General features: G+C 37.3%; 2 protein-coding genes across 2 annotated transcripts; both read right to left on the bottom strand.

Annotated features, from left to right (window-relative positions):
* Positions 1-806: 806 nt before the first annotated feature.
* On the bottom strand, positions 807-16,634 carry LOC129280783 (EARP-interacting protein homolog). Its single transcript, XM_054916788.2, has 9 exons — positions 16,278-16,634; positions 14,341-14,424; positions 12,513-12,645; positions 10,659-10,824; positions 9,569-9,668; positions 8,352-8,488; positions 5,362-5,529; positions 3,916-4,095; positions 807-2,985 (listed from the first exon to the last, which is right to left on the bottom strand). The coding sequence occupies exons 1-9, from the start codon at positions 16,317-16,319 to the stop codon at positions 2,811-2,813; spliced, it is 1,185 nt and encodes a 394-aa protein (XP_054772763.2). The 5' UTR covers positions 16,320-16,634; the 3' UTR covers positions 807-2,810.
* A 7,757-nt stretch (positions 16,635-24,391) lies between these two features.
* LOC135157286 (uncharacterized) lies at positions 24,392-26,328 on the bottom strand. Its single transcript, XM_064112381.1, has 2 exons — positions 26,219-26,328; positions 24,392-25,261 (listed from the first exon to the last, which is right to left on the bottom strand). The coding sequence occupies exon 2, from the start codon at positions 25,247-25,249 to the stop codon at positions 24,572-24,574; it is 678 nt and encodes a 225-aa protein (XP_063968451.1). The 5' UTR covers positions 25,250-25,261; positions 26,219-26,328; the 3' UTR covers positions 24,392-24,571.

Below are 26,328 nucleotides of genomic sequence, written 5' to 3'. Positions count from 1 at the left end.
TCCCTCTCTCTCTCTCCATTTGTCTCCCTATCTCTCTCTCCCCCTGTCTCTCTCCATCTGTCTGTCTCCCTCTCTTTCCCTCTGTGTATGTCTCCTCCTCTCTCTTCCTATCTCTCCCTTACTTTCTGTTTTTTGCTTTTATTGTACTTACATAGATTATGTTATCTTTTCATTCATTTGTTTTCAAAAGATGAAAAGCAATGATTCTGTTTACACTCTCCTACATTAAAGGAATGGTTCAGGCTGAAAATATTTATATCTAAATAAATAGAGTAAAATTCACAGAGCAAAATGCTGAAAATTAAATCAAAATCGGATAACAAATAATGAAGTTATTGAATTTTAAAGTTCACCAATATTTTTGTGAAAACAGTTATATGCACATCGTCATGAATATTTATTAGGTGGGCTGATGATGTCACATCCCCACTTTCCTTCTTCTTATGTTATTACATGAAATAATAAATAATAATAAACTAATGCACTTAATCAGTTGTCAATCAAATTGTTTTAGTTCTTGGTAGAAACCTTTTGAATAAACCTTACTATATTTCATATAATAAAATACAAAAGAACAAGTGGGGATATGACATCATCAGCCCACCTAATGAATATTCATAAAGACATGCCTAGAACTGTTTCACCAGAATAATCAAATCTTTAAAATTCAATAACTTCGTTATTTGTTATCTGATTTTGATCAAATTTTCAGCATTTTGCTTTGTGAATTTTGCTCTATTTATTTAGATATAAATATCTCCAGCCCGGACCATCCCTTTAACAACATTGACAAATGACATAAAATCTATGTTGATATTATTCATATTATATGTTTTATTTTCAATTATATAAATAATGACAGAAATATTTACAGGAATAAGGAATGCCATATGAAAGATGAATGATTCCATCATGACACTAGCCACTTAATCGTTAGGCAAAGGGGGGGGAGTGACAAATACCGGTATAAAAAAGAAACAATATTAAGAATATACCAATCAAAGGAAAATCAAATTCATGTGAGTTTTGGCTCACCATATTCAGTGAATTTTACAACAGTGAAAGGGCATAATCTTACATAATGTTGCGATTGGAGGCTGTAAGGGAGGCTACACCGATCCCCAAATTCAAACAACCCCTTGAAAAGATCCAAATAAATTAAGTACACATCCGACTTCATGCACTGTTGCCAAAAATGTACGGGATAGCCACACCAGGCGTTTGCCCATCAACCATCCAGATCCAGATGGCAATGAATAATCTTCAATTGATGTGCACATTTAGATAAAATAGTCCTGTATTTTGGTCTATTCCATAAAGTACATCCAACTTCCTATACACTGAATATAGGACCTTCCTGGAATTAGTTGTATCTATTTTCTATTTCTTATGGAAATTAGCACTGCTCTCAAATGATCATGACTTGGGAAGGTCATGAAGAGAAATAAAATACAATAAAACATTGAGAAAAATGAGGGTCAGGCGTATAAAAAGGTTACAGGTCGTGTGGTCAAGTGGTTAGAGCATTGGACTCATGATCGTGAGGTTGTGAGTTCAAATCCCTACTCCGCCATTGTCTCCACTTTGATAAAAAGACTTGTTAGTAATTTCTTTCCTCTATAAAAACAGCCACTGTGGCTGATAACCAGAGATGTAAAATGTTTCCTGTGTAATTGTTTATATCAACTTGGTATTAGGCAGCAGAAACCTGTCCTGCCGAGTTTCTTTACCATAACAGAAACAGAAATAGAAAAGCTGATTTCTTTTTAAGGAATTGCCCCCTGCTTTCTAATTTCTACAAAAAGCTAAATGATTATAGCTCTTAGAATTTGAAAACTGGAATGTATATCTTGATGAAAAAAGACAGCTTTCATCTTATCACTCTAACTATTACACGAACACGTGAGTACATTTTTTAACGCAAAATATTGATGAGCATTATTTTGAATCACATATTAAATGGTCAGTAATCTTTAGCAGAGTTATAAGCAATGGGTTGAATCTGAAGAAAAAAATCCCTAAGGCCCATATTCACAGAAGTCACACTATGCTTTTGGGGTGATGACATTAAACATTTGCCCCAGACGACCATAAAACAAAGCTTAGCAATTGATAGTAAAGTTGATCTTATTCTGATTGCACATAATGATCATTATAATCAATCATAAAAAACAAGCTCTGTAATAAATTGATAATGGGACACAGATTTCTGATATATTCCTGTAAAACACCTAATAATATCTACATGTAGGCCGACCATCACCATTCAAAGCCTAGTGTCTTCCAATCTTCTGAAACTGTCAAATAACTAGAAGTTACAGCTTTGTGAAGCTTACAGTTCAGCAATGACCAAGAAATCTCGTACTTGAAAACATTCAGAAGCATCTCTTACTTCTCAGTCCTGGGTACTCTGTTGATGACTCTTGGCCATCAGCCACCTATCAAGGTCAGAATGTTAGATTAGAAAACCTTTGGAATTTTTCATACTTCTCAGCAACGGAAGCTACGTTTGTTGATGAATCTGCCATCGTAACTTGGAGTCTTATTTTACTTGAAAAACTTCTCGGGTACTGGACGCTCTGTTGAGAACCAAATGGCCATCCCAACTTGGTATCTTTGACCTTGAAACCTTTAGCAAGGAATCATGTAATTCTTGGCTCTTGGTGCTCTGACGACAGCGTGACCATCGCAACTCAGCGTCTTAAACTTGAATACCTTTAATAGCAAAGGAATCTTATACCTCTCAGCTCTTGGAGCTCTGCTGACAACCAAACAACCATCACAACACAAAGTCCTTAACTTGAATACCTCTAGAGAAGAATCTTATACTTCTCAGCCCTGGGTACTCTATTGATGACTAACCGTCCATCGTAACTTAGTGAGGCAAAGAGCCAGGGATCAGCTGTTGACCATTCAGCGGCATAAACACTGTCTTCATGCTCCTCGTAGGTTGCTATTACACCATCCTTTATTGGCTCCTTAGTCCTGCAAACAAATTAATAATAATAATGATGAATAGAGAAGTATAGAGTACCGAAGTGTGACGTCAGTTGCCATGGTGTCATGGCAAAACAGAGTTGCAGCTGACGATCGTCTGTACACATTTGTGTTCGTCTGAAAAATAGGTTGCAAGCGATAAAATTCCGATAGCAGCCATTTTCTCCTATTAGAAACACACGCTTTCATTCGGCAGGTTCATTTGTTTAGAACCAGGCTGCCATGACACCATGGCAACTGACGTCATCGCTTCGGAACTCTATAGTAAGCCTTGAAAGAAATACCAATGGGTGATTAATGCAACCTCAACTCAACAAAGTAACATTAAAAATAAATTAATGTAATTGCAGTAAACACTGATTTTAAAGAGAAAGTCTGAAAAAACAAGGTAAATTGCTATTATATTGTCCTAGAGCTAGTACTAGAGCTTGTACAGTTACATAAAATGAACTTTGTGAAATCATAATCTAAGCTGAAAAAAAGAACACACTGAAGATTGCCAACACAGATACGCAAATGTGGGACAGTGTATTATTATTATTATTGTTTGGAAAAAGACCTGATAATTTGATGGGATTCCATGTTTATTTCGCTAATTTCTCAGCAATTACACAATTACTTCCAGATCCTTTCTTGGCACAGATGTTTTATTAATAATAATAATAATTGGACTTATATCGCGCCAAATCCACTCTGTAGAGTGCTCAAGGCGCTTTTTTTTTTTATTCATACACAGACACTTGGGTGGTCACTTTATTGGATTCCGTATGAACTCATTTTGAAATCACTACAACAACCAACATTTATCTTTAAATATTTCAAGTTGAACTTTTAAAAAGTAGAGTACACATTTTCCAAAATAGAGAAAGTAAAGTAAAGTATATCATATTCTCATAATATCAATAATAATCATCCTACTTGTTTTTCTCCTCATTATCCATGATGTCCTCATCCTCCTCCTCCTCATCGTCATCTTCGTCCATGTGACCAAACGGTTCAGATGAGATAGATGATGCATTGGTCAGAATAACCCGACTGTCACTACTTGAACTTAGGATGAGTTGATCGTGAAATTGGTTATAACGAACGCTCCAAACCCTGTAGATAAAAAGTTTATTTTAAATCATCAGATGGGTTTCTCAAAGGGATAATTTAACATAAGATGCGAGGCTAGTGGAATTGTTTGTAACAAACACTATAAACCCTGAATAAAGATAAATGATAAGCAAGTATTTTAAAGATTTGATTGAAATACGGATGAGCGAATCATGAAATGGATTACAGCAAAAATTCCTAACCCTAAAAAAGAGAGAAATCATATCCAAATATTTAAATCAACAGACTGTATTTTTGTGTAGTTAATTTAACTAGGATGAGTGGATAGTGGTATTGAGTTTAACTTAAAGAGTCAAACTCTACAGGAAGAGTGTTCCTATCCAAACATTAACATCAACAGGGTATTTCTTGAAAGGTTCATAATCAAATAAACTGACTTGCGGGAAATATTTAATTTGATAATGAATTAAAAAGATGAACCCCCACAAATAGCAGGAAAGATGTAAATAAGAGAGGCCTGCCCCATATAACTCCTTAATACCCCTATTATTCAACTGATTTTTGCCATCCCCCCCAAAAAAAACATTAAATGAAATACCCTGGAACTGTCACCAGTGTTATAGCTACAGTGGACGGCAGTGGTCCGGCCCAACCAGCACAGAAGAGTTCTGACCACCACTCATCATGAAAAATACTGCTTCCATCCACCACTTATGTCAAATGAAAATTGCTTTGAAACTACTGTACCGCCTTGCAAAGAAGAATAGCACTTGCATTCATTTCCATCTTTAAACTAGTTTTAATTGCATAATTTATATTAACCATTCTCATATCATACATATTCATTCATTTTCAAAGGTTTGCTAATGTCAGATTACATCGATGTTCCTTCACTTGTGGCTTTAATACCGCTAACTTGGCCTGAAAAAACTTTGTAATGCTGTGAAATAGCAACCAACACTAGTATGGGTCAAATTAGAACACTGACTGTCACTGGAGGGAAAGTTTGTGAAAATGAAAGTATCATTGCCCTTCATCATCCATGCTAAAGGATGGGTTCAAGAAACAGGTGACAATGTCTGTTATTGACTGCCTATCAAAATATCAGGGGCCCGTTTCATAAAGGACTTACACTGTTGTAACTTTGCCATAATGGCAACTACCATGGTAACAGGGCTCAGCAGCCAATAATAATCAAGGTTTCCATGGTAGTTGCCATAATGGCAAAGTTACAACAGTTGCAAGTCCTTTATGAAACGGGGCCCAGGTCTAATAACGGTAAAAGTGATCTCACGCTGCTCCACTTACCAATGTGAATGGTCATTCTGTACCATGACAGGCCATCCAGTGTTGCGGACGTCCCAGAACTTGACGCTGCAATCGTCACCGCAGGACGCCATGTAGTATTGCTTGTTTGGATTGAAGTCTAGATCTCGTACCAACTGGCCGTGGGCATTCTCTATCATGTATGTCTGTCTGCAGTGGATGACAATAATTGAAATAATTTCATGCGCTTATTCATTAGTATTAGCAGAGGTTGCTTGTTGCTTTGCTATTTTTTTTAATGTTTGTAGGCATACTATTAATAATTGGTTAATTTTCATTGATTTTGTAAATTGTAATGTGATTTTTTATTTTCTTACAATGTACTTGTCATAGCTACTGTTTTTCATCTTCGGACAAATAAATAAATAAAAGTAGAAGCATTTGTAATTTGGTGCTGGAGATCAAATCTCTATGGCCTGTAATCTCAAAAGTGGTTTCAAATGAAGCAAGATACAAAACCATGGACTCTGCAGATCTGTGAACAAAATTACGCTTATTTCATTGCATACACTAAGAAAAGTCCCATGGAAACGCGCGCTTTTAGCAAAGGGAGCCGCATTGAAGAGTGACAATACATGAAGTCTGCATAAACCATGATTTTGTACCATGGTACAATTGAAACTTTTTTTGAGAATACAGGCCAGTGAGTTAATTAAGAAACTGGGCTATGGCGTGTGCCATAAGCACACCGTTTTGTCGTGTGAATGGACTCTGGTTCCACCCCAAATAAACTCTTTGTGCTTTGTACCTTTCCAAGAAAAGGTGCTATAAAAATATTATTATTATAATTGTTGACTTGTGGGAGAGGGCTAGATCACTGTTACAAATAGTATCAATGTGCTACCCACTAAATTGATTGATACTTTCGATATCATAATATTATCACACAATCGGACAAATCAAATGTAGAAAACTGTGGCAATATCATTTCCTCTGTGCCCACTGTATGGGATTGCATGAGCTTAACTGACATAGCAACCGAAATGGGTCAGGTTGATCCAGGAGTTGATCTGTCTCAAGTTCACCATCGTTTCTGTTTTGATTTTCACCATTACCCCCACGATGAAATGGGATTAATTTTAGAGTCTGCACAGTGTTGTCCTCTTGCCAAGAGCATGATTACCTGCACAAATATCATTCAATGAAGGACGGCTCTTAGACTAAATTTCCCACACTCACAGTTCGCAATGAAAAGGCTATTTCATGGTAGCTGAACTGGAAAATATGTTTCCTGAAGTATTGTGATTAATGCTAGATAGTGTAACCTGCTGCCTGTTTATCATGGTAAATCAGTGCAGTTCTTGCGTGTGGGAAAATAGGCCTTCAAGTATAAAAATAGGCTGCATTATTTGAGAATCCAGTTCATGAATTAAGATATGAGAATGGATGCGGAGAATGCAGCTCGAGGTCTATTAATGTATTATTATTTAATATTCATTTAGTTGTAAGAACCATCTTTCATTAATGGGTATTTTTTCAGGAAATTATACTCTTGGCAAGAACAGAAAACTGGGCAGACTCTCAAATTAATCCCATTTACAAGGACACAAATAATTTGGCTTATCCTGGTCCTCGGCCCATCATGAATTGAAATAAGCAGCATCCCAGCTGACATATCCTCAAATTTGATGCATTCTCCTTCCTCAAACCCAACCCTCTTTCAAATCCAGGAGAATTTCCTAAAAACCTTTGTTTATCTTTACTAGTATGGTCCGTATTCTGAACTGTAGTTTTAACTTTAATAAACCATGGTCTAAGGTTGTGGTTTAACTATGGGGAGCCAAATGTAGCATCAATCTCAGAGAGTTAGGTGATCAATTTATCTTTGCATTTGGCATTCAAATCATGACAAAATATCTTGAAATAATAAATACAAGTTTTCTTCCTCATTAAAGGCATAAGTAAAAGTTATAGACATGTAATTTGAAGAAAAAAACAAAGGAGAGATGAAATATGTACATGGATGCCTTTCTTTCAACCTAAAAACACTCAAAACCGACAAAAAATCAAAATAAATGCTTTTCATACGTTATAATCAAAGATTTTGTGTGATTTTTATCATGCCGATAATAATACAACACATAAGTGTATGTGATGAAATTAAGATGGTGTTTCCGGTCACTTTATATTTCACTTTTTTGAAGCACTAAATAATGATTTTCAGACGCTATTTTTTTCTTGGCTTCATTTTTTGTAACATATCACAGACACAGGTGACAAGTGGGACCTCGCAGCTCAGATTAAAAAAAAAAGTCAAATCAACGTTAGCCCATGCCTTTAAACCATGAGAAGGCTACAAGAAAAGGCAAGGAAGATTACAGGGTAAACAAATTCTTGCCACTAAAAGGTTCCCATAATTGAGCCTGGACTTAGACCATGGCTTAAAGGTATTGTTTAACTTTGTGAGCAGCCGATTTAAAAAATTCTCAAACCAAGATGAAACATGTGTACAAGTGCATGTATTAGAACTAATAAACCCTGAAAACAACCATTATTGAGAATGAAAAGCTAAAACTACAAGGCAAACCCCAATTTTGTAAATAGGCGTCTTATAGATGCCTAAATAGTACACATAAGTGTATGGGATGAAATTAAGATGGTGTTTTCGGTCACTTTATATTTCAATTTTTGAAGCACTAAATAATTATTTTCGAACGCAATTTTTTCTGGGTTTCATTTTTGTAACATATCACAGACACAGGTGACAAGTGTGACCTTCTAGCTCAGATTTTTTTAAAGTCAAACCAATGTTAACCAATCACTTTAAGTCAAACTGGGTCCCGTTGCATTATAGTTACTATTATGGCAACTTTGCTATGCAATGGTAACTTCTATGGGATCCTTGATTCTGATTGGCTGTCCAGAATCGTTATCATGGTAGTTAAAAATGAAAGGCACAATTACCATAATAATAACTTTTATGCAACGGGCCCTGGACTTCAGAATATGGGCCATAAGTTTAAAAGCCTTACTCCATTGTTCGGAGATCCCATCCTCTGATAGTTGTATCATTCGCTGATGCAACCTGGGAGTTGTTATGGTGAGGGTTCCATCGAAGTGAGGTGAACTTAGGATGACCTTTGCCCTCAAGGGTTGCTGAACTCGTCATCTATTATTAAGATAAAAAATTTGATTAAAATGAACATGAGTATTAGTCATTGATCATAGGTTACAAAATCAGATGGATTTTTCACTATAAGTTGCATGCACTCTATAAAGAAATGCAGGAGGCCTGAAAAATTGTTGCCCTCATCTAACTGACTGACTGAAGTCATAAAATCACACTGAAGATCGCCAACACAGATAAACACATATGAAACAGTGTATATTATTGTGTGGAAAAAAAGGGCACTTTGATGGGATTCAATGCTTATTTTCTCAGCAAATTACACAATATCTTACAGAATGCTTTGACAGACTCATGGGTGGCAATTTTATTGGATTATGTATGAACTCATTTTGAAATTGTTACAATTGTTACTTTAACCCTAAAGCGGCCGGGGGGGGGGGGGGTTGAATCAACCCCCTCAACATTTTCTGAAACTATTCCGCTGTGTGAAAATTTTCGAAAGTGCTGCTCACTGACTGTATACTTTGAAGTCCTGTGCATCTTTTGAGACCAAATTTAAGATGCCCAAGTATGCGGTTGAAAAATTATGCAACATTACGTAAGTGCATGTCAGACCATAAATTGCTCCAAAACGTGATTTTGTGTACAAAGTCAATGTAAATTGAGTTTTCTCATCTTATTCAAAAAGATATGATTATTTTTACCTTTATCAGCTGAAATTAATTGCTTTTAGCATAATTATGCTTCAAAAAATGTTCTGCTATATACTTGGCAAAAGAAAAACAAAGAAAAACAAAAGGCAAAAAAAAAAGAAATACAAACAAAATTCATTTTCAAATGAGGATTACTTTCATTTGTAATTGTTATCAATGGTATGAAGAATATTAACCCCCCGGCTAGCTCACACATAAAACACATAATAGCCTGGCCTGGTTTGGGTCAAGTCTCATAGAATACTGAACAACGACCCCCTCCTGTTTAGACCACTTACAAGCCTGTATTAATTATCTGCTGGTACAAGGTCAGACATGTTTTTCTGGATGAATGATTTCACCTAGCAATTATGAAGAAGTATATCAATATCCATATTAATTAGACTTGAATAATCAAACGACTTACTCTAGCTTTGCTTCCACTGGCTTCTAGATCCCACATGAGAAACCTGTTATCAGTCAGGGAAAGGATCTTGTTCCCATCTCCTTGTGGCTCCCATAATACACTATATGGAAAGAAAGGTATGAGAATTGAGAACATTTTCATTCACCTCACCCATGCATATATATTCAGCATTTTTCGAAAATGTATGTTTCAAACTAACAAACTCAATGTTAAAATACAAATATGCTTAAATATATTAATTATTGTAAAATATTTTTTTTACTTTTTAGGACATCTTTGCTTTCCTTCTCATTATCTTCAGTCCTCCTTTTTTTTCTACTCATTTGAATACGTTTTGCTTTTTTTATCATTCTTTGCATTATTTTCCTTATTTTCTTATCTATTCTCAACATTTCTCTTCCATCATCTCAAGTTTCTTTTCTTCTATGAATTTTGAATACTTTTATCCATCTTATCAATCAATTATCACTGATTGGTGAAACGCCCGACCAATCACACAACGGATCAGTGCCCACCTATTGTTCCCGCGTTCGTGCGTACGGTCCTGGGGATTGGTATAAATAGACTACGTTATCAGATAATTTTCGTCACTTGATAAAGAGTTGCAGCGGCACTCGAAAGCTTGTGAACTTGTAAGCAAGTGAACACTTTTTGCGAGAGTGATCACAAATTTCCTAGAAATCTAGTGAACACTTTTTGCGAGAGTGATCACGAATTTCCTTGTTGACCATAGTAGATTGCGAGACAAATGAATACCCTCTAGCGACAATTATCATTTATTTAACTTCAGCATATTCACTACTAACCCAATAATGAACAACTTTAAGGGGCGGAGCTACAGGGGTGGGGAGGGGGCAGGGGTGTTGACTGCCGACCAATGATTCTTAAGTAGTGAAAAAAGGAAAAGAAAAGAGAAGAAATAGAGGAAGAAAGAGAGAAGAAAGAATGGCATAAGAGAAATATAGGTTTTGTACCTCTATATATTACCCATATGATGCCATTGAGGAAAAAACTTGTTGTCTTGCCAACCCCACCCCCCCCCCCCCTTCAGAATACACTGGCACAGCCCCTGTGTCTTAGCAATAAATACCTGATAATACTGCCTATGTCTGAGTTGTCCAGCCGACAAAGCACTTCCAGGTTCTTGGCATTAGACGACGTGTCGTCATGGAGACCAATGTCTGATACATCTGGATCCTCCTCATCGACTGGTAATCTCCAGATTGCAGCTTGGCCTTGAAGTTTATTGTCTACAACTGGATGATATTAGATGAAAGTAAAAGATGAATCACATCAAGATTTCTAATTCTATCATACTTCTTGACAATATTATTGTCATGTATTGATAACAAATCTAAAGTGAAGGTTTATAATCGCATGTATTGCAAGCTTTGTATTAAAATGCTTGTGAAAAATGAGATTTTGAAGGACTAAGGATTGCATTTCAACTCAGGGGCCCGTCTTACAAAGAGTTGCGATTGATCCGATCAATCGCAAGTATGGAAAGCCAGCAAAGTCAACATATAAAATGCATGTTTGTTCAAAAAAATTTCTAGATATGAATGCATATCCATAAATTAAATGATTTCTTGACAATTTGGTGTGTTCTCCTTTGTTTACAAAGGAAATTTTGCAAATTTCCTGTAGAAAAAATTATGACACGAATGGATTTCCATAGAGTTACCATTGATTGGATCAATCATAACTCTTTGTAAGACGGAGCCCTGAAATGCAACTGAAGGGAAGACCAATTAGGTCCCTCGTCAAAAGTCTGTGCCAAGTCTATTAGTAGGAATCCCAGTGTTGGCTCAGTTGGTAGAGCGTCCGTCTCACAACCGGGAGGTCGGGGGTTCAAACCCCGGCCGCGTCAGACCAAAAGACGTAAAAAAATGGGAGTTGCTGCTACCCTATTTGGCGTTCAACAATTAAAGGGATAGAGCCTCGTCGATCTGGCGCTGCACAGCGGCCGCCGGGCCCACGATCAATTGGGCAAAGCAAATTTTCGGAGTACTTCATTTCATGTCTATTTCGAACAATAAATTATGGATTTATCATTTTATCAAATGCACTATGTGTCTTTTCATACCGGCTTTCCTGCATTCCCCATTGTTTTGTCTTGACGTGTGAGAATTGGTAATGAAAGGCTGCTTGTGCGATTCCCGTGCGATACACGCGGCTCTGACTTTTAAGAAGGTACCTTACTGAGAATCAAGGGCCCGTTTCATAAAGAGTCACAACTGTTGTAACTTTGCCATTATGGCAACTACCATGGTAATCTTAATTTTGAAAGGCTGCTGAGCCCAGTTGCCATGGTAGTTGCCATAATGGCAAAGTTACAACAGTTGTAACTCTTTATGAAACGGGCCCCTGATTCTAGCACAAGACATAGCTACTATCATGGTAGTTGTGCTTAACAGTATAACTTACAAACAGCTTTATGAAGCAGATGTTTGCCATCTCAAGCTGTGCAAATGAGCAGGCCTTACATTTTCATATCAAATAAAAGAAAGGCCCCTTTTATATCTATATTACAGCACAATTGGAAAAACTTAAAAGGACCCAAATATATCCAAGGCTAATGGTGGCTTTTGGAAAATTTGAGCCCTGAATGAGGCAGGTTTTACATCTATTTTCAAACGTTTCTGTGGATAGCTTTCAGTATCAAAACAAACAGATAATCCAACAGTTCCGTGACATTTGTTTTGGCACCAATTGCTCATCTATAAATTCCACACACTAATCGGATTAAACACTACCCTACCCTGAACCTATCATAAAACCCTATTGAGACCCTAACCCTACATCTCTAAAGGACAAATAAAGCCCGGAGCAATTGTCGCAAGAGCAAATGCGATGTCACCAATCCAAAGAACTACCAGTTAATTCACAGCAGAAATTCACAGTTAATCCACAGCACAACTAGAAAATCTGTATCCAGAATTACTTTTGTTGAAGCAGGTTGATAACACATCCTTATCTCCAGGACTTGAAGCGATGTGCCATATCTCTCCATCTTTGTGAAAGAACACTGTCTTGTCAAGAGCATTGTGATCCTCGTCAAAGTCCAAGACATGCACCTGCAGTGTGAAGGAAATGAGAGAGAACCAATAACCAGACTGGTCAAAGTAATACTTGCACTTTAAAGTAGAACATTTAATATTTTGTGATATGATATGAATTTTATGATATGACATGAATTTTGTGATATGAATTTTATCTTCTTTGTTTAATTTAAAGGAAACCAAAACCCAAGATGAGAAGCAATCTTATTGGAAAGAGTAAAATAAGACTAACAATTTAAAACAAGTTTCATAAAAATCGGTTGTGAAATAAGAAAGTTATGGACTTTTTAAAAAGTCTTGTTGTACTTTCTATGGGGATCCTCAAATTGGCAAATGCGCTTCAATTGGCTGATTTTGTGGACAACTCTCCATTTGTTTTGTACACAATTTTTCAGATTTTCCCTATTATCTTCAAAATTGCATATTGCCTCATTCTGAGCATACCATGTCATGGGAAAATATAATTCACACCACATGTCAATGTCAGGAGGAGATGATGTGAAATATGTAAAATAAAGGGGGAAATCTGAAAATTTGTGTACAAAACAAACGGAGGGTCGACCACTAAATCAACCACTTTGTTTGCATGTTTGCCAATTTGAGGATCCTCATAGAAAGTACAAGACTTTTCAAACTTCCATAACTCACTTATTCTGTAACCGATTTTGATGAAACTTGTTTTAAATTGTTCCTCTCATTTTACTCTTTCCAATTAATATTAAAGATTGCTTCACTTCTTTGGTTTTGGTTTCCTTTAACTGGAAGAACAGCTGTGCTGTAATGGCTCAGCTGAGCAGGGCGATCTATCCAATGTTCTTTATCATGTCTTATATTACATTGTAACTTTATATGTACTGATTTTTATAATGGTATATCAAATTAAATCAACAAAACTCCATGAGCATATGCACTTACAAAAGGAATGTTATCCCATAACAATATCATTGAAAATAATAATGAAAATAGAAGGAAATATATGTTTTGTGTATGTCAAAGTGTCAACATTTAAAAGTCCATTTGCAAGACTTTGTTTGGACATCAGTGGGAGATCCAGGGGGGTAAAGCTGGCCCGTGCATCCCCCCATTTTAAGAACCATAATTGAAAGTTTTAATGTAAATATTATATTTTACCCAAGTGTGCCCCACCCCCTTTCGAAAGAGAGGACGTTTTTATTGCTTGTTAAATTTTCTGCGGACAAAATAACATAAAATTTGAGCTGAAGAACTTGTTTTTTTGTTAAATTTTTTTTTTTTTTTTTGGGGGGGGGGGGTTGTTAAATTTTCTGTGGATGAAGTGATCTTCAATTTTAGGTGAGAACCTTTTTCCTTTTTTTTCGCTTGTTAAATTTTCAGTGGGAAAGGTGCACCCCCCTCTTGGAAAGTCCTGGATCCGCCTGTTGAAAATTGTATTTCCCAAATAGAAGTTTATGATCTCGCTTTGTAATGTTTTCTGCATGTTAGATCCTTTCCATGTTTACTTAGTCTCCCCTGAGTATTTGTTACAGTGACTAGAATGTTAAGAGCCCTCTGGAGCCAATGGCTTGTATTTTGAACTCGGGTTTACTGTATATTAAACGCTGTTCAAAGTTGTCGTTGAACTATGAATAGTCAACTGTGAAATCTGAACTGTAATCACCAAGTTTATATTTTGAGAAAAATAATGATTCTTTAATCATAATTCGGCCATATCCACTTGAATGTTTGCTTTACCTGATTGTCATACTTTAGAGACTGTGTTCCAACAAGAAAGCGGATAGCGTCTGTTTCAGCAACCTGTGCTGTCAAGCTCCGAGCCTGTATAAAAAACATAAACAATTGGTTTCATTAAGGTAGAGCTTGAGATCAACCGAACATAAACAATTTGATATAGCAGCAGAGCTGCCTTTGAAAACAGACCACTGACCTCTCAGGTTTGGATGAAACCTCGCTCATAATCATTCTGGTGAGGAAATCTCGATAGCCTCAATCAAGACAAATTCGCAATTTTGCTTTGTATACATAATGTATGAAATGAAAAATAAGAAAGTCAGTTATTTCTGTTATGGGACTCTTGATAAAGAAGCCCCACACTCTTTTCTGATTAATGAACCTGGCGATAGAAATACTTTTTAACAAAGTTAGGCATTCTGAATTATGAACGTGACAGAAGTTCAGAATAACAAACTTTACAGTGGGTCTAATCAGGGGTGAATTCAGGATTTTTCAAGGGGGGGAGGATGGGCTTCTTTCACAAATAATTTGACAATAAAAAAAAGATCCCAGCTTCACAATATTAAGTTTAAATTTTCAAGTTTATATTATTGATTTCAAATCCAAACATAAAGGATTACCATCAAATGAAATTAACAATTTTCATAAATTATCCAACAAAATGAATGCCAAACAAATATTTTCTATGGCTTTCAAGAAGGAGGGACACGGGCCTGATGTGCCCCATCCTGGATAAATAAAAAGAAACTCAATGAAAAAAAAAGGAAAATATGTTCTGTTTTATAAATCACTTGAGTCCTTGCCCCTTTTCATATTTCACCCTTCACCCATAGTAATCCAGGGTGGTAAAAAATGGGGGTTTGCAAAAGTGATATGATGAAAATGGACATTCAACAACAAGATGAAAAATAAATGAAAAACAAAATAATAATATAGATCTAAATAAACTTGATATTTATCAGAGATGGATCGAGAGAAGAAGCAACCACCCCCCCCCCCCAAAAAAAGGAAAGCATCATATTTCCTTTCACCATACAACAAGATATAGTTCATTAAACTATGCTTAGGGCACATCAATTATTCGTGTGTATAAAAATAGAGACAAAAAATATTGCGTGTCAGGGGAGAAAAAAACTACTAATGCTGGATCTCGGAGCTTTGAAATAGTTCAAGCGTCACCAGAAACAGGTATCTGTGGTGAGAAGATTTTCATCCAGCTCTGTAGAGGTCAGTGGTGTGGTCGCTACCATTAGATTTCTTTTATTGAGCACAAAAGGGCGTTACAGCACTCTACATAGAATTTTATGCGCTGCTGAGTGAGGATAATGACAATTTCGTGATAGAATATACATTCTGATGAAAGAGTCTTAATTGCAATAAATAAATATATTTTGTTGATTCCAAGATAAATTACAGCAATAACAGAAGGAAGATCAACGTTTGGTTCAGGGGAAAAATGGGTAAGTAAAACTCTTTACTTTTCCACTAATAAACATGATAAATGAGAATGAGAAGTTAACTATGTCTACTATGACTCAGTATGAGTACGTCTCACATGTCTACAAAAACTTGAAAAAGTACAATCCCATCCCTTACTTTTTCGCTGTATTGCAAATGGTCGGGGCTTACGAGTGGGTTACACTATAGCGAGCCGTCGGTGTACGAGAAATAAGAAAATTAAAAAGTGTTAAATAACTCCTCGAAACAGACAGCTGCTAGCTGTCGAACAGGAGCCTTGTTCATTTGAAAGAGTAAATAAAAAATAGATCTAGCCTTCACACAGCACAAAAGTGAGCATATGGGACAATGGTAAACGAACGATCTGTACCTAAATTAGTATAGTAATGGTTTCTTCTTAATTTTAAGCAAATTTACTTTTTATCGAGTCTAGTTATTATGCAAATTATTAACTACAAAATTCAATTCAATCTCCTCACTTGAAACTCCAATCCATAAATAACTGGCGCTTCATCGTCCATTCCTAACGTTAGCAATTTATAAACAGAATCAACTCCCTGGCCTCGATAGCTCGGCTTGCAGGTCACATGACCCGGCCTGCCGTATGATCTTGTACTTGTAGACGTGTATGGATATGCTCGATGGTACGAAGCCCCAAACCGGACATTTTTGACAACCAAAAAAAAAAAAATTATCACGTACGTACGTAGTATTATTACGTACGTACGCAGTATTATTACGTACGTACGTGATAATTATTACGTACGTACGCAGTATTATTACGTACGTACGTGATAATTATTACGTACGTACGCAGTATTATTACGTACGTACGCAGTATTATTACGTACGTACGTGATAATTATTACGTACGTACGCAGTATTATTACGTACGTACGCAGTATTATTACGTACGTACGTGATAATTATTACGTACGTACGCAGTATTATTACGTACGTACGTGATAATTATTACGTACGTACGCAGTATTATTACGTACGTACGCAGTATTATTACGTACGTACGTGATAATTATTACGTACGTACGCAGTATTATCACGTACGTACGCAGTATTATTACGTACGTACGTGATAATTATTACGTACGTACGCAGTATTATTACGTACGTACGTAGTATTCTAATGGAATCCGATATTCGCCGACGCGACATTGGCCGACATCGGCACCCCGCATTGGCCCAACCAACGTCAGCTTGCTAGCTGGGACAATGGTTGGACCATAGTCATGCTCTGGTGATGATCATGACTTTAAGACTTTTCATCGATTATAGGGCCTATATAACCCACAATATTCATATGATAACCATTTCATTTGTTCTCGTCATCAGGCTGTGTTTTCAATTAATCCATTCCTTTCAGAAACTGCTAGAAACACATGGGGGAAAGGTCAATTAAAGGCCTATAAATGTTAGTGTTTTGGCGAGACAGTTTATTCAAAATTGTACCCACATGCGACACTGGGATGAGCCCCTATTATATTACCACCCTATTGAAATTGCTTCGTTCTCTGCTTAATTAAATTTGAATATGTTATGGTATTAATTGATGTAAATTAAGTGAAGATGTATACAACTATTTGAAGAGGCTGGTATTTAAAGGGAAATTCTATGCGGGAACAATCAAAGCAGAAGGCCCATACTAGGCCCACATATAAAGCCTGCGGGCTTCGCGCTAGCGTGATCAGATTTCAGTATAACTATTTGAATTCATGTATGACCTTTTGGGAGATTTATGTTTGGTGTTAACAGTGACAGGATGGCAAAATTTTGAAGAGTGAAAATACTGTTTTGAAGTCACGTCTTGAGTAGATGATGGGGCTTATATACGGGCTTATTTACCTTTATTTACAGCATATTATAGACCTATACATTTTTCCGGTTCAGTTCAAAACTTCTGAGGGAGGCAAATGCCCCCCCCCCCCCCGGGTGGCGCCATATAATTTTTATCTAGCGAAATGATCTAGCAGGGCGGATCCAGCCTTTTTTTGACATTTTTACTTGAAGAATTGAAATTCTAAGCACTTTTGGCCTAAACAACATAGGATTATAGCTAAACAATTAATGCAAGCGCGAAGCGCGAGCGGAAAATTTCGAGATTTAGACCTACTGAACGAGTTACTCTATTCATGTTTTGTATAATCATGAAAAGGATGAGTAATTGGGGATCTTCCTTAAATTAATAATGCGAGCGCAAAGCGTGAGCAAAAAATTTTCATAAAGCGGCGTTTTAACTGACCGAAAAGGTACCTCTAAATTGGTAAATCACACAAAATAATGAAAGTTCGATTTCCGAGATGAACTTATGTTTTGTATATATTAAACTCCACAATGAACAAGATATATAAATCATCTAAAATGCAATGCGTGAAGCGCGAGCGAAAATTTTATTTAGTGACATGAAAGATTTTCTTAATTATTTTCAAGTCTTCCCCTCATGTTAATTTATTCTCTCGTTTTCTTCCTATTTTGTTTCTCCTCTCTCTCCCCTTCTTTTTCTTTTTTCTTTTTTCTTTCCCTCTTTTTTTTGCTCCGCCAATATATGATCTAGCATAATATATCGAACAAGGGGCCGATCGATGTCCGCATCACAGGCGATGGCCTCGCCATGCGTTCGTCGTACTAGTCTGCAGGTACAGACCCTTGTTTTTCACGATTCGCATATTGCATAAATGCAGAGCCCGAAGTAGTGAGGCTATATTCACTCTTTTTTATATTGTGGCTAGCTATATCATTTGATACAGACAGAAGCTTTGGCGTGGAGTCTTCCCTCTAACATAGACCCTGTATTGGATAAAGTGTAAAATATGAGTTTTTGTTTGCAGACAACTTCGTATGAAGCATTAATTGTTTAGCTATATATACCTATGTTGTTTAGGCCAAAAGTGCTTAGAATTTCAATTCTTCAAGTAAAAATGTCAAAAAAAAGGCTGGATCCGCCCTGCTAGATCATTTCGCTAGATAAAAATTATATGGCGCCACCCGGGGGGGGGGGGGCATTTGCCTCCCTCAGAAGTTTTGAACTGAACCGGAAAAATGTATAGGTCTATAATATGCTGTAAATAAAGGTAAATAAGCCCGTATATATAAGCCCCATCATCTACTCAAGACGTGACTTCAAAACAGTATTTTCACTCTTCAAAATTGTGTCATCCTGTCACTGTTAACACCAAACATAAATCTCCCAAAAGGTCATACATGAATTCAAATAGTTACTGAAATCTGATCACGCTAGCGCGAAGCCCGCAGGCTTTATATGTGGGCCTAGTATGGGCCTTCTGCTCATTGTTCCCGCATAGAATTTCCCTTTAAATACCAGCCTCTTCAAATAGTTGTATACATCTTCACTTAATTTACATCAATTAATACCATAACATATTCAAATTTAAGCAGAGAACGAAGCAATTTCAATAGGGTGGTAATATAATAGGGGCTCATCCCAGTGTCGCATGTGGGTACAATTTTGAATAAACTGTCTCGCCAAAACACTAACATTTATAGGCCTTTAATTGACCTTTCCCCCATGTGTTTCTAGCAGTTTCTGAAAGGAATGGATTAATTGAAAACACAGCCTGATGACGAGAACAAATGAAATGGTTATCATATGAATATTGTGGGTTATATAGGCCCTATAATCGATGAAAAGTCTTAAAGTCATGATCATCACCAGAGCATGACTATGGTCCAACCATTGTCCCAGCTAGCAAGCTGACGTTGGTTGGGCCAATGCGGGGTGCCGATGTCGGCCAATGTCGCGTCGGCGAATATCGGATTCCATTAGAATACTACGTACGTACGTAATAATACTGCGTACGTACGTAATAATTATCACGTACGTACGTAATAATACTGCGTACGTACGTGATAATACTGCGTACGTACGTAATAATTATCACGTACGTACGTAATAATACTGCGTACGTACGTAATAATACTGCGTACGTACGTAATAATTATCACGTACGTACGTAATAATACTGCGTACGTACGTAATAATACTGCGTACGTACGTAATAATTATCACGTACGTACGTAATAATACTGCGTACGTACGTAATAATACTGCGTACGTACGTAATAATTATCACGTACGTACGTAATAATACTGCGTACGTACGTAATAATTATCACGTACGTACGTAATAATACTGCGTACGTACGTAATAATACTACGTACGTACGTGATAATTTTTTTTTTTTTGGTTGTCAAAAATGTCCGGTTTGGGGCTTCGTACGATGGCGTTATTGAGCTCTCTTTATTTCTTAACAAAAGAGTGTAATTTTAATAGTCACTGCTCGGACTTATTATTTCCGGATCATTCTTGTAGATCTATTCTAGAAGTTCATTTTTAAATGTTGCTTCTCCATCTAGCGAAATTGAAAGGGGGGGGGGTGGGGCACTGGCCGGAAAGGGCACCTTTTCTTCGAAAAGGCCGGGCAGTGTCCCGGGGGGGGGGGCACTCGACCAAAAAAGTGGTATATGGGTGTGCCGCGGGCGAGGCAAAAAACGGGGGCCTTGGAGCGGGCTTATTGTAAAAAGGAGGGTCCTCGGAACGGGCTTCGGAACTACAAATGTTTGTGAAAAGGGGGGTCCTCGGAACGGATCTCCGTTTCTCTGTGAGTGCGTATGCATCCCTATGGAACGGGGCAATCGTGCATGACGCAGCTAGCGCGGCCTCCGCCGGGTGCGCTCTCGCTTAGGCGATGGTCGAAAAGCGCTCTACGGCCGCTTTTCACCAAATTGCAGCTCCTTGTAGCAAATCAATGCGACCGGAACGGCGTAACGAAAAATATGCGAAGCTTTAATTGGAACGGATTTCTTTCTTCTTTTTTCTCGATAGGAAGGAAATGCTATGCCTAATTGGAGCGGCTTTCTTTGTTCTTTTTCTCAAAAAGACAAAAATGCTAGTAGTATATATAGGTACCCCTCGGGTCCTCGGTGGAGCAGGTGGAGCAAGGTTTGCTCCACAATGACGTCATACCTAAATATGGATATGACATCATCATGACTATGCATGATGTAATTGTGACGTCATATGACATCATACCTATATACAGATATGACATCATCATGACAATTAATGTATGAGTCATTTCCTGTTTCAATAATAGGTGATAATGAGGAGTGGGAATGGGCACCCCCCCCCCCCCCAAGCATGAAGCCAATGTGTACCTTATCATTCGAGCGTGACGATAGGCCTATTGCATAACTTTTTAAGATATTACATGGACTTTTTTGTTTGTTTTTGGTACGTTCACACAGCATTATCCACAAGCACAGTCAGTTCGAACGTAACGATGGGCCTATTGCACAACTTTTGAAAATATTGAATCTTGTTTGTACGTTCACACAGCAGCTAGTGTCTTCAAGCACATTTGGGCCCTGTCTTTGAAGAGTTACATGTACGATTGATCCAAACAATCACAACTATGGACGGCGCCAGCAATGTCAACATCTGGTATGCATGTTTGTTCAAAATATTGTCTATGATGTAACTATGATGTATATGCAAGCATTCATTGTTTTCTTGAAAATTTATATATGCTTCTCTTTGTTTACAAAAGATATTGTGCAAATTTCCCATAGAAAAAAAATATGGTGGATGGATTTCCATAGAGTTACAATTGATTGACTCTTTCTAAGACGGGGCCCTGATAAACATTATTGGGTATTCCCTCAAGCATGACGTCAATTATGCCCACTCGATCGGCCGTGCGCAACGATATTACATAACGCTGAATATTACATATGGTAGGGTAATAAAGTGTGTCATTGAATTTTCCAAAAAGATAACATCGTATACGAACAAAGTTGATTTTGAGCATTAAATCTTGACTTTTTATACTTTCAATGAAGTAGGGGAAGTGATAGGATTTTCCACGCTCATGAAGCCGATGCATGCTTGATCATTCGTGCATAACACGGTATTGCATGTACAAAATCAATTCGACGTTGCACCATCCAAGAATGCATTGCGTAATCTGAGAAGTAATGACGTCATAAATCCTCAGTAAAATCCCAAATATTGCGAATCATCAGTATTGTCATAAATTCCTACATGAGGTCTGTATAACTCTTTAAACCATTGGTAGTAATAAAATATGTACTCCAATATCAAAGTCATTGGTTGTTCCTTGATTTAAAACGGATTAAACTTTGTCAATTCTATCAATATGATTCAAAGAAGTTCGAATCCTTTTACGGATCTTGGGATTCGTTTAGTGGATTTACGGATTCGTTTACGGATCTACGGATTCGTTTGGCAGGTTTATACGGAATCGTTGAACGGAATTACGGATTCGTTTAACGGATCTACGGATTCCATTACGGATCTACGGATTCGTTTATGGATGTTGACATCATGTATAAAGATACGATTGATAACACTTTGCTTCAATTCTGACCTAAACAGCATCGAGTCAACATGAACGCTCTTGATATGTCCAACCGGCGTTACGCATGTTCCCAATGCAATAGGACCTATAGTCGGAAGTTTGATATGCAGAGGCATGAACAAAAAGCTCACCCTGATACAGAAGATGAAGGCAAAATTGAATCTTCCGACGCTGAAGAAGGTACAAGTGAGGATGATTACTCCGAACCACCCTCTCAAACGGAGGGAGTTGAAGAATCTAGTGATTCAGAAAACGATGGAGAGGATGAATCGTCAATGTCAGAGACAGATAACATGGATGAAATTGAAGACAACCTTGCTTACCAAGTATGGTTGGAGCAGGCCATGACAGCCACCAAGGACCTGAGAGACGAAAAATATCAGAAATATATTTCAGAGGGAATGGAAGAAGAAGACGCTAAAGAAAAAGCGCACGTGAAATTACTGTGGGCCGTCAAACGCATCTTTTTCGATCTTTACTCCAAGTTCTTGCAGCAAAACATTAGCCTAGGAGAAGCTGACGTCAATCAGGACATCGTTTCTGATCTCAAGGAAAGACTAGAAAATGGCATGGAATTCCAGAAAGCCGTACAAAGAGTCTTAGCCAGGCATGGTCCACAATTTGATGGTTTATTCCAGTTCCAAGATGGAGATGACGATGACGACGATGATGAAGAAACAGAGAGTGAGGATGGAGTCTACAACTAAAGGCACAGCACCACCTTGTCAACAAAAATAATCAAAGAACTTGAAAACGCCGTCAACAAAAATGACAGATTGAACTCTATTATTTCTATCGTCAATATTCATACCAGCCATAGGCCTATACATGGATTGTGTTACAGCGAAGATATAACAGTTAACAATTATTTTGTCTACACAATACGTACTTCGATTACTTTTACCTTTGTATCAAAATCTTCTTTGTGTATATGTCTGGACTTAAAATGGAATAAAAATGAATAATAATAACATATAATTGTACAGTGTTCTATGTTATCACCATGTGCGTGAATGGAGTTGACCTGAAGCTAGTGCCATCTATGTAATACAATTTGTGTGAGTCAGAAAGCCAATAAAGAGAAACGTGTATGCGGGTCAAAATGAAAACTATGGAAGTATGAAAGAACTGATTGGAGCGGAGATGCAAAGATTAGTTTCTAACATTCCTCGCTTTGTTCGAAAAATCAAAAGTTTTTTCGACCAAGACATCGTTAAGTAGTTTGCTTTCTACCGTTTACCAAAATAACCGATTGGAGTGAAGATACAAAGATTAGTTCATGCATTCCTCGCTTTGTTAGAAAATCAAAGGTTGTTTTCGACCATGACATCTTGAATGGTTCGTTTTCTTTCATCTATTATAATATAGATGATAGAGGGAGAAGAGTATGGGGGAAGATCCAAAATTAAGAGGAAAAATCGATGGAAGCGATGGAAAATCAAGGAGTTGCAAAGGAATTAATTTGGGGAGATCACAAAGACACGCTGGACAGGTTTGAGAAGGATTGTGTTCCTGGTATCGCTACGCAACGATTTTCTATCGACGCCATCCCTGGAACACAATCCTTCTCAAACCTGTCCAGCGTGTCTTTGTGATCTCCCCAAATTAATTCCTTTGCAACTCCTTGATTTTCCATCGCTTCCATCGATTTTTCCTCTTAATTTTGGATCTTCCCCCATACTCTTCTCCCTCTATCATCTATATTATAATAGATGAAAGAAAACGAACCATTCAAGATGTCATGGTCGAAAACAACCTTTGATTTTCTAACAAAGCGAGGAATGCATGAACTAATCTTTGTATCTTCACTCCAATCGGTTATTTTGGTAAACGGTAGAAAGCAAACTACTTAACGATGTCTTGGTCGAAAAAACTTTTGATTTTTCGAACAAAGCGAGGAATGTTAGAAACTAATCTTTGCATCTCCGCTCCAATCAGTTCTTTCATACTTCCATAGTTTTCATTTTGACCCGCATACACGTTTCTCTTTATTGGCTTTCTGACTCACACAAATTGTATTACATAGATGGCACTAGCTTCAGGTCAACTCCATTCACGCACATGGTGATAACATAGAACACTGTACAATTATATGTTATTATTATTCATTTTTATTCCATTTTAAGTCCAGACATATACACAAAGAAGATTTTGATACAAAGGTAAAGGTAATCGAAGTACGTATTGTGTAGACAAAATAATTGTTAACTGTTATATCTTCGCTGTAACACAATCCATGTATAGGCCTATGGCTGGTATGAATATTGACGATAGAAATAATAGAGTTCAATCTGTCATTTTTGTTGACGGCGTTTTCAAGTTCTTTGATTATTTTTGTTGACAAGGTGGTGCTGTGCCTTTAGTTGTAGACTCCATCCTCACTCTCTGTTTCTTCATCATCGTCGTCATCGTCACCTCCATCTTGGAACTGGAATAAACCATCAAATTGTGGACCATGCCTGGCTAAGACTCTTTGTACGGCTTTCTGGAATTCCATGCCATTTTCTAGTCTTTCCTTGAGATCAGAAACGATGTCCTGATTGACGTCAGCTTCTCCTAGGCTAATGTTTTGCTGCAAGAACTTGGAGTAAAGATCGAAAAAGATGCGTTTGACGGCCCACAGTAATTTCACGTGCGCTTTTTCTTTAGCGTCTTCTTCTTCCATTCCCTCTGAAATATATTTCTGATATTTTTCGTCTCTCAGGTCCTTGGTGGCTGTCATGGCCTGCTCCAACCATACTTGGTAAGCAAGGTTGTCTTCAATTTCATCCATGTTATCTGTCTCTGACATTGACGATTCATCCTCTCCATCGTTTTCTGAATCACTAGATTCTTCAACTCCCTCCGTTTGAGAGGGTGGTTCGGAGTAATCATCCTCACTTGTACCTTCTTCAGCGTCGGAAGATTCAATTTTGCCTTCATCTTCTGTATCAGGGTGAGCTTTTTGTTCATGCCTCTGCATATCAAACTTCCGACTATAGGTCCTATTGCATTGGGAACATGCGTAACGCCGGTTGGACATATCAAGAGCGTTCATGTTGACTCGATGCTGTTTAGGTCAGAATTGAAGCAAAGTGTTATCAATCGTATCTTTATACATGATGTCAACATCCATAAACGAATCCGTAGATCCGTAATGGAATCCGTAGATCCGTTAAACGAATCCGTAATTCCGTTCAACGATTCCGTATAAACCTGCTAAACGAATCCGTAGATCCGTAAACGAATCCGTAAATCCACTAAACGAATCCCAAGATCCGTAAAAGGATTCGAACTTCTTTGAATCATATTGATAGAATTGACAAAGTTTAATCCGTTTTAAATCAAGGAACAACCAATGACTTTGATATTGGAGTACATATTTTATTACTACCAATGGTTTAAAGAGTTATACAGACCTCATGTAGGAATTTATGACAATACTGATGATTCGCAATATTTGGGATTTTACTGAGGATTTATGACGTCATTACTTCTCAGATTACGCAATGCATTCTTGGATGGTGCAACGTCGAATTGATTTTGTACATGCAATACCGTGTTATGCACGAATGATCAAGCATGCATCGGCTTCATGAGCGTGGAAAATCCTATCACTTCCCCTACTTCATTGAAAGTATAAAAAGTCAAGATTTAATGCTCAAAATCAACTTTGTTCGTATGTACGATGTTATCTTTTTGGAAAATTCAATGACACACTTTATTACCCTACCATATGTAATATTCAGCGTTATGTAATATCGTTGCGCACGGCCGATCGAGTGGGCATAATTGACGTCATGCTTGAGGGAATACCCAATAATGTTTTATCAGGGCCCCGTCTTAGAAAGAGTCAATCAATTGTAACTCTATGGAAATCCATCCACCATATTTTTTTTCTATGGGAAATTTGCACAATATCTTTTGTAAACAAAGAGAAGCATATATAAATTTTCAAGAAAACAATGAATGCTTGCATATACATCATAGTTACATCATAGACAATATTTTGAACAAACATGCATACCAGATGTTGACATTGCTGGCGCCGTCCATAGTTGTGATTGATTGGATCAATCGTACATGTAACTCTTCAAAGACAGGGCCCAAATGTGCTTGAAGACACTAGCTGCTGTG

Source organism: Lytechinus pictus, chromosome 17 (genome assembly GCF_037042905.1).
Source record: "Lytechinus pictus isolate F3 Inbred chromosome 17, Lp3.0, whole genome shotgun sequence".
In the NCBI taxonomy this organism is placed as follows: Eukaryota; Metazoa; Echinodermata; class Echinoidea; order Temnopleuroida; family Toxopneustidae; genus Lytechinus; species Lytechinus pictus.
This window is presented reverse-complemented; position numbering and strand designations above follow the sequence as displayed.

Coding starts and splice junctions, on each gene's coding strand:
- LOC129280783 (XM_054916788.2), bottom strand. CDS start 16,319: ATGGACGATGAAGCGCCAGTTATTTATGGATTGGAGTTTCAA. Junction 5,530..8,351: donor TGGGATCTCCGAACAATGGA/GTAAGGCTTTTA, acceptor CATCCACTGCAG/ACAGACATACATGATAGAGA. Junction 4,096..5,361: donor CAGAATGACCATTCACATTG/GTAAGTGGAGCA, acceptor TTTTATCTACAG/GGTTTGGAGCGTTCGTTATA.
- LOC135157286 (XM_064112381.1), bottom strand. CDS start 25,249: ATGAACGCTCTTGATATGTCCAACCGGCGTTACGCATGTTCCCAATGC.